Source organism: Halyomorpha halys, unplaced genomic scaffold (genome assembly GCF_000696795.3).
Source record: "Halyomorpha halys isolate HHAL.00 unplaced genomic scaffold, Hhal_1.1 Scaffold525.1, whole genome shotgun sequence".
Lineage (NCBI taxonomy): Eukaryota > Metazoa > Arthropoda > Insecta > Hemiptera > Pentatomidae > Halyomorpha > Halyomorpha halys.
Genome location: NW_027107431.1, coordinates 512,901 through 522,942, shown reverse-complemented (window position 1 = coordinate 522,942; position 10,042 = coordinate 512,901). Strand labels below are relative to the sequence as shown.

Sequence of the window (10,042 nt, the reverse complement as noted above, 5' to 3'; positions counted from 1 at the left end):
CTAGGCCTTCTAAGAAGCTCCTTGTTCTATCTGGTATTGTTCCACGAGATCCAAACCAGAGGCCTCTCACGGTGAACTCTCTCTCTCTCTCCGAATGTCTCGCGGAATTTTTCCTTAAGGAAAGGCACGCATTTTTCATATATTTTCTTTTTTTCCCTTTCCACTCCACCTTCCTGTTCGAGGTCATTACTTTCAAATCTCACCGTCGGATCCAAGACAAGAGCCGTGTCTCCGAAAAAACAACATTATTTGAAGAAGAGTAAATTTGCTAAAATATTAGCCCTAATACAGCTATTTACGTCCAATAGTTCTCGAGATATAGCCTTTTAAAACGCAATATTTCTTAGAAATATACTGAAAGATAAGTAGTTTTTTTTTTAGAAATCTGTGTCTCAGGAACTATGTGACGTATAAATGTCTATTAGCACCCAAATTAAAGCTAGTTTAACGCACTATAAACACTATCACCTTTAACTTCGTAGGAATAGTAGTTTTCATGATATTTTCTAAAATAAATTAATTTATAGCATTTTGGACGATAAGTTTGATTTATGAAAAACTTTATTTCAGAAACCATAAGACGTAAAGATGCCTGCCAGTGCTCAAATTAGAACGAGTTAAATTTACGACAAAATAGTTAATTATATTTATCTTTGTAGGAGTAGTAGTTTTTATGATTTTTGACAAAATAAACTCACAAAATGTTAGTTTCTAGTTATTCGTATAAAATGTTGGATTATTGAAAAAATATATTTCTAGATCCATAAGTCGCACATATGTCTGCCAACACTCAAAATAAAGGAAATTTAACTTACTACAAAGTAGTCCGTGACACTTATCTTTGTAGGGGTGATAGTTTTTATGATATTCACATATGAATATAAATTTGGCAAATGAAAATTTGTCCAAACAACTATAAATCAATTTATTTTAGCATATTTCATGAAAAATACGTCAATAAACGTCATAAACTACTTTATAGCCCATTAAACGAGCTTATGAGTGCTAATAGACATCTGTACGACAAATGGTTTTTGATATATAGACTTTTCAAACTAAATACACTAACTACTGATCTTTTAGTACGTCCCATACAACATTTTTATGAAATGTTGCTTTTTAAAAAGTTATATCTAGAGAACTATTAAGCGTAAATAGCTCTATTAGGGCTTACATTTTAGCAAATTTACTCTACTTTAAATGATGTTCTCTTAGATTTTCATGTGTTGTTGGCAGTTTCAAAGATATAGAGCTCCGAATGAAAAATTAATTATTCTTAGCGTTAACAGCCGCCATTTTTTATTCCCTCTACCTATACTTGGCAGACTCATCAATTTTGTCTAGTAATTATACATTGCTTTCATTAAAGTAATCAAAAATTGCGGTTTTTTTTCTCTTGGGCTCTTGTACTATTGGTAGAGATGAAAATAAAAGGCAACTGACAAGAATCAGTGAGAGAGATGAAATAAAGTTGTCCTCCCAAGCTAGCGAGGTAGCAAAAGGAGAACTGGGCTAGGAACATTGTTCTTGTTAACAAAATATTTTATATATCAATATAAAAATATTAAATTTTTATACGGCTGTAAATTTAAATGGCATAGCAATATATTTAAGTAAAATTAAATAGCATATTTTCGCAAGTTTGTTTTTATAAATAAGTAGACTTAAAAGTGTTTAAATTTATAACTTTTATAAAAAGTTGACAAATTTGAGTTGTCATGTAAGTTTTGTGGTACAGTTAACCTTAAAAGCAAGGTTTCTTATTGGTGATGCATTTTCTTGTTTAACTAAATTTTAAATAAAAAGTTGACTTAAAAAGGTAAAGGTAAAGAATCTGGAAAATTCTATCTGTCAGTTTTCACCAATAATTCCGAAAAAAAATGGCTCCAAATAGTGGTAATACATAACTGTTAACTATTTATTTTATTGATTTAAATTCTATAAGTGCTACTCCTAATTGGTTTTCGATTTTAATAGTTTATATTAGACAAAAAATTTTTTTAAAATATAATAATAAAAATTACGATATCATTATTTTTATTTTAAGCAAAATAAGTTAAGTCTGTTATTCAGAGTAATCTAAATAGGCAATATAGCAAGTAGAGTATTGATTTTAAAACTACTACCAGCAGGGAACCTTGCAATAGTTTTAGGTAACATAAATTGTAAAAACATTTATTGGGGATGCCGCAAATCAAATTCTAGTGGAAATACATTACTTGATATTTGCTCAAGGCTCAACATCCAAATACATTCACCAAGTGAACCTATAGACTAGGCTGTAAATCTGTCATTCTGGATATCGTATTAACAAAAAGTTTAGTTTTCCTCTGTCTTCTCAAGTGATCACAGCTTTAAATTCGGACCATATTCCTGTATTAATTAATAACTGAGATAAACAATGAAACTGTGAGAAAATCCCTCATTAATGGAGTGATCGACTGAGAAACGTATAAAATTCTTGTCGATGAAAAGTTACAACTAAAAAAAAAATTTTCCTACCGCTCAAGAAATAGATAAAACTATAACGGCGTTAAATGAGTCGGTCTCAAACAGTTTACATGAGGCAACTGTACGACTTTTCCATTTAAGGGGAAATTATAGAAAAAATCACGCAAGGAGACAGTGGATGAGCACAAGATACCCTGTTCACAAAAAGAAATGGAACCACCTCAAACATGAAACTAAAAAGGATCTGGATGAATGGGCGTATTCTAAATATCAGGGATACGTGGAAAATTTAGAAAAAGGATCATTCATTATAGAAGGCTACGCGACGTTTATTGGATAAACGTTAAAAAATTCCAAGTCTTGTGGACAAAGATGAATTCATCACCAGTGACGCTAATTTCTTTGAGAAAACATTCTCCAATGCAGAAATAAGTCCGAATTTAGTCACTGATGAAATTGACGAGTATCTAAATCTCCCCCTCGCAACAGTTCAGCTCCCACCTAAATTCACGTCCCCAAAAGAAATCTAGGAGCTGATTAAAAATCTCAAGGAAAAGAAAAGTCCTGGGCATGATTTGGCCCCAGTCATAGCAATCAAAATGTTACCCAGGAAAGCTATCATTTTCATCACGTCAATTTTTAACAGTTGCCTTAGTACTGGATATTTTACCGATACGTGGAAGAAAGCCAAACTCAGTAATTCAAAAGCCTGGTAAGAACGTTAAACAAATGAGCAGCTATAAACTTATCAGTTTATTACCCATTTTTAGAAAATTACTGGAATCAGTTATTAAAAAAACATCTTAATTCTTTTTTTCAGAGCATCGAAATTATTTGATTTCAATTCGGTTTTCAATACAGTCATTCCACTCACCAACTGGCAAGACTATCGGAATTTGTAATTAATGGATCCGAAAAAAAGAGGCACACACTCAGGAAGCGATCTTGGACTTCCAACAAGCATTCGATATGGTCTGGCATCGAGGTCTTCTATATAAACTAAAAGCATGCACTCAAAAATACCTATACAATATTTTAAGCTCATTCCTCAACGGTATAACATTTTCTGTCAGAATAAATAACTAAAATTCTACCCTCAGACAAATCCATGCTGGTACTCCACAAGGTTCAGTGCTTTCTCTCATTCTGTCCAACTTCTACCTTCACATCATTCAGTCCACAAACACCTCCATAGCTATGGATATCCATATTCGCTGATGATTCAGCTGTTTTCTCAACATGATGACATAATAATCGCTAGAAACACTTTGCAAAGTCACCTTAGTGATCTAGAACAATATTTCACTTAATGGATGATTGGTTTGAACATTGAGAAATGTAATTCAAAAGTTTTTACTCTTCAACGCCCACCAGACCCACTAGAACTAATTCTCAAAGGTAAAAATATGAAATGGAGTCATATGCCAGTGAAATAGTAAGATACCTGGGAATTCACCTAGATCGCCGCCTTACCTAGAATCACCATATCAACATCAAACCAACTCAAACCTACGCAAGGTTAGCAATGCTATATCCTATCCTAAACAGAAATTCCAAATTAAAACCAGAAACAACTGTTCTTATATTTAAAACAATTCTCAGGCCACTGTTGATGTACGGCTGTGAAGTCTGGGGAGCATCATTCTTTACGAAAAGGAAAAAATTACAACCTTTTCAAAATAAAGTCCTAAGAATCGCAGTAAATGCTCCTTGGTTCATAAGAAATAGCCAATTGCATAGGGTATTACAAATGGAGTCAATAGAGGAATACATCAAAAAACGGTTCATGAAGTTCCACTCCCAGTTGCCGACAGTTAAAGGAGCAGTCACCTACAACCTGGGAAAACCAACCCCAACCCGAAGACTGAAGCTTTTTCTTCACTTGTCTTTTTTTCAAATTAACTTGTTTCTTTTTACCATTAGAGGGCAATTGTTTGTTTTGTTAAGTCTAAAAATACCGATATTTTTTGTTATTAATTTTACTTTTCTCTTTTATTAAGAAGCATTATTCTTATCTATTTATTTTATCTTTTTTTTTTGCTTTTAATTATAACATTGTATATAGTTAGGGGTGTCTTTTGTACGTGACTATATCCCCCCCTCCCCATAATCAACTGTTAAAAAAAATATAATATAACGGTTATATCAATCATGTAAGGCCCACCAGACCGATATAAAATAAATAAATAAAAAAAAAAGTAGAATATTGGGTAAGTTTCCTCGAATGAATGTAGCAATCATAACCAACGAACTTGAAAATTATGGAATGTGGTCAAAAGAACAGATGGTGTAGAATATTTTCAACATAAACCAAATTGGATTCAGCAAAGGAGGAGATAGGTCCAGAGAAATGATGAAATTTGGAGAGAATGAATGAATTAGAGCAATGGTTGTCAAACATGGCTTAACAATTGTTCCTATGGATCCTTCTAACATTATAAATAAAATAGTCTCCAAACTTTTTATTTAAAAAAAAGCAAAGGTAGTAGGAATAAGGGGTTTCTGAAAAATATTGTATACATAAATTCTATATATTACAATTTATCAACGAAAATATAAATGATTCCAAACTTATTGTTACTTTTTTGTGGTGAGTAAAGGTTCAACCAATAAGAATTCAGAAAACAAACCTGGAGGAGGGCTGTTGGCAATCCATGTGACATTTCCTTCGGTTTGAAGTGTGAAATAGTAGGCTAACAGAGGCTTCGGGTTTTCCCATGTTGAGAACTGAACATCATTGTGATAAATAGTCACCTTTTCTTCGGAGAAACTTGAAACATATAAAGAGAAAGTTATTAAGCATAAACCAGTAAAATACAGGTTATATTTGTATGATACAAAGAAAAATTAATAATATAATAGAACCTGTGCACTCCTTCATAACCAAACGGTATCAATAGGAAGCTGGGTCAATGATATACTCCAACTGGCTGGATATGTAACTGGATCCAAATGTAACATACTTTTATAATACTAAGTACTTTATTAAATACTGAGTAAAAGACTCAGAATTGTCTGTTCAAAATGTAAACAGTTTGATTTTTATTAGTAACTTATTTACTTATTGTTTTGCAAAAAATGCCTAGAAATACGTCTTGGATAATTTTCAATAAAGAGTTAATTAAGAACTTTCCATTTGCAATTATAGAAACGTCTTCTAACAATATTTCTTCTCATTAACTCTCATTTCTTAATCGAAGCCCGAGAGATGGAGATGACAGTACGGGCCTTAGGAGATAAGTTGTGATTAACGAAGTAAGGATATTTGAACAGATGCATTAGACCATAAATAATGAAGCGATAGGATCTAAGGAGAGAAGTGAATCAAGAGAGGGGCCAATGTTTTCCACAGTTAACGAATCAAGAATGTTTTGGGGATAAACATGGGAGTAAAGAGGTTTGACGGTAATTTCGACCAGAACATGAGAAAAAAGAAAATATACAGACATTTGCGTGGAGGACAATCAATTTTGGGAAAAACTATAAGTAAGAAGCTTGTATTTGCTAACTGGGTATAATAGTTGGTATGTTAGAGTAAAATAAAAAAGTTAGGATAGAAAATTAGAAATTAAAAAATCGAATTAGGAATTAAAATCGACAAGGCATGATCTTTTAGGAGAATCTGTGTTAATATCACCAATAATTATTACCTTTAGAAACAAAAGAATGTATGTAAGGAGGAAAAGATCGAATGTAGGACCAAATCGGACAAGATGGGAGTGGCAATAAACCAAAATATAAAAAGTACTTGAAAAAACTTGGACAAAAATGTTTTTTATAGTTATACGAAGAGTCAGGAGAATATTTTAAAAGGAATTTAGCCCTTAGCCTATCGTGGAATTAAATTCTAACAACACCAGCTATTCGATCATGACAAAAGAGAGTATAATTGGAAATGGAAACAAAGGGAGATGGAATGGATATTAGGTTGAAAGCAGATTCTGTAACGACAATGCTCTTGTACATGATAAATATTTTGAAAGAAATAATCGACTAATTGGTCATAAAGTGCTGGTGGAAATGTGGAGTTAATATGACAGAACATCAGGATATTAGTCATGAAAATAAAAGGAAAAAACATGCAGCAGTGATGAATAGAGCAGATTCATGATTTTAGGAGAAGGTATATATTTATATTATCTAGTAAATCATAGGAAGAAAACCAGATCTTCAAAAAGATCTAAATGATAGAACAAGTGATGAAAAGTAGTAATTATAGGTAAGAATCAGGCAAGTCTTGCCACTGAGAAAGCCATATACTCTATAAAACCCATCTCTAGTAAAAACTATTATTTACGATATATTCTAACTATGTTAACTATTAATTTTATACTAAAAAGCAAACATGAAATGAGGAGTAGGTTAGAATGATAACAGATCCTACGCATTAAAAATCTAAAAATTTAAATTACTTATTTAAATGCTTCCTCACATAATTCTGAATTCTGTCCACTTATTATCGTGGAGTGTTGGTCCATCAGTTCTGTTTACTTCAAGAGCGATTATGTTACCCTGGACGTTCATCTGACTAAGCAGGCGATCTTGTAGCTCTCCACTTCCAAATTCTATTGTCATCTCGGGACCCGCAGCTATTGCGTTGTAGAATGAGATCAACACGTTTTCTTAAGCAAAAAAATATTTTAAATATTTTCCAATTCATGAAATAATGACAAATACAACAATGAATTGTGGTGTTAATAATTCCTAATTTGGCGGCGAATAGCTACCAAGTTTCTTAAACAATTGAGGTGGAATTAATCGATAATAAACCTTCGTCCACTCAGAAAGGGGCAAACGAGTGATATGCTCGACCGAGGTGGGCAACTTTACATAAGATCTACTTTATATCTTATAAGCATGTCGCGATCGACTTGTCATAGGAGTTCTTAGGGGGAAGAAGGGGTGTGAAGTGCATACTATGTTTATACACAGTGTTTCAGTATCAGGTGCATTCCCGCAGAGTATGGGTAGATAGTAATATATATGTTCACACTATTTTTTATTTTTTAAATCACTTATTAAGTTCTCGAGACATAGGCTTATGAAGAAAATGAATTGCCAGACCCAACTTTTGATAGCAGCATTCCGTACATGAAAATAACTTTGTTTGTAAAATGTTTATCATCTGCAATGTATAAGTTGTACTATTTGTTCTTAAATATGAAAAAGTTGTTATGAAGCTGCACAGTGTGGCTGATAATTTCATTTCAATATTAAATTTTCGCGTTTTTTTTTTGGGGGGGGGGGGAGGTCAGAAAAATGTAACATGAAAAAGTAATATGACTTACTTTTTGCTAATCTATCAATAGCTCGCTGAGTACACATCGTACTGACATACATATACATGGCTTATCTATCTACATAAAAAATAACAATAATTATTTAAATGACCAAAAAACACACGTTCAGAGGTCAGGCGATCAGGTCGATCGCTATAGAGTTGTTGGCCACCCCTGTGCAAGACTTACATTGTCCCCTCAGAGGCAACAACCGAGTGCAAAGGGTTAATATCCACTGATATGAAAATCTTTGAAATTAATTGTATACTTATAAGACATCAAATCTGATTATCATATAAATGTTTTATTAAAAGTATTAATATCACAATCGTAAAAGTATTAATATCACAATCGTAAAAGTATTAATATCACAACAGTTATTATATTGAACGATAAATACAAAAAGAGCAGAAATTACCTTTTCCACGAAAATTGAATCTTATTTCATTCTCTAGTTGGTGAAAAGTTTGATTCATTCCGAAGCTTATGGGGTAGTAAGTTCCTTGATCTTCAGACGTCAGAATTTCAATAAAAGGATCTGAACAAAAAGAAATGGTAAAACGTTTCATTGAAATAAAGAATAGTTATATCTCTCCCTTTATGAATATGGCATTCTTGCTCCTTTAGTAAAATATACTATAAAATATGTTCTAATGTACTTCTATCCAAAAGAACTCATTCATAAACTAAACACGAATAATAAAGTAGTAGCATGTAACAATTCAATTGACACCTTTTCCATACCAACTGTATTTTTTTTCCTTTACAAATATAACTTTTTTCAATTCAATTATAATTTTTCATTTCAAATGTTAGTCAACCTGTTTGGTGCAATGATTAAAAAAAAATACAGTTTGGTCCCTTTTTATTTAAAAAGATTTAATTAAATTTCAACGCTGTTTTGAAATAATATCAATTTCCTGTATTTACCGATAAAACAGACGAATCATAAAAAGATTCGCAATCTTCTGAAAAAATATTCATTGAGAAGTCAGATATTAAGTAGTTATAGGGAAATATTCAACTTTGCAGAGGGGTTTGCTGTACAATCTGAGGTTAAATGTTTGTAAGTTATGAGCTCTAATAGAGTGGACATTAATATATACTGAGTGATTAACTCTTTAAGCCATTGAGTCTCCCAAGGTGACCTCTACTATCCTGTCAAATGGGTGCGGGACATTGGTATCTCTTATTTACTCTAAATGTCAAACTCCAGGATGGGTCACTGGTCACAAAAGGACCATAATTAATAAGAAAGCAGATCAATCAGATAGACAAGATTCTGAATTTTCCCTTTTAGGGGTAAAAGTTCATTCGGTATCTCGAAACAGTGTCAGTGAAGAGAGTTCCTTGACCAGTCTTTGAGTGAAGTAGAAACAGAGGAAACATATTAATCTAAGATAGGCAAAAAAAGTTGTCTACAAAACCCCTCGTTTTAGAATGCAGAAATATCGACTTTTCACCAAATAAGGCATCAAGATAGAAAAGTCTGTGACAGCACATCAAATTTCAACAGTTTAAAAAATTCTCAACGCATACTTTTGATGGAGAAATTGTCTGCATTTTTTTTTCTTTATGTTCTGCATTTATGTATTCAAATCTTAATTTCCTAATGACGCGAAACTTTGAATATTTCCTTATTTACTGGTATTAGGCTCTGTTTTTGCAACCTTACAATAATATCCTTGCAAACAGAGTAACTCTGAGTTAAAAGTATGATTTCGCATTTATATTAAAGTTTATATTGATACCTTCTGGATCAAAACTCATTGCCAGTACTCCTTCGTCGGTTTTTTCATAAGATAAATACCGTGGAGAAAAGTGATAGGATGGACCTTTGCCAACAAGTCCTTCAAATATAGTCGAATACTCCCAGTTAAGAAAAGGTTTATTTTCTCCGATGATGCCAAGACTTAACCGCTCTGGCCTCACGGTCAGTTGGTAGCCCGTCCAGTTGTTTGGAATGAAAAGAAAGAAGTCGTAAGGCGAGTATCTTTCCACCTCAATTTCTGTATCTGAAACATTTAACGACAGCGGTATTAATTAAGAAATTTGAAAGTGATCTTATAATAAAATGAACCACTTAAAAAAATTATATGTTATTTAATAATAAATAATTCAAACACTATCCATTATAGTCTCAAAACTTTTTATTTCTTTTATACGTCCAACGTTTCGGCCAATCCGGCCATCTTCAGGGACAATCTACTACAAAAAGTTTCTATTACATGTATGATCCTACAAACAATTTAAATACTTAACATTATTATTTATAATTTACCTTACCTCAATACCACTTTGAAAACATATAA

The 10,042-nt window shown here is 32.3% G+C and overlaps 1 protein-coding gene across 1 annotated transcript in view; it reads right to left on the bottom strand.

The window, feature by feature from the left end:
• The window catches only part of LOC106683889 (uncharacterized), a gene marked incomplete at its 5' end in the record, with an annotated part of 76,895 nt that overhangs the window by 25,462 nt on the left and 41,391 nt on the right, over positions 1-10,042 (bottom strand). The window contains 4 exon segments of the mRNA XM_067045702.1: positions 5,082-5,221; positions 6,884-7,073; positions 8,149-8,268; positions 9,482-9,745. Coding sequence (XP_066901803.1) covers positions 5,082-5,221; positions 6,884-7,073; positions 8,149-8,268; positions 9,482-9,745 — 714 coding nt within the window.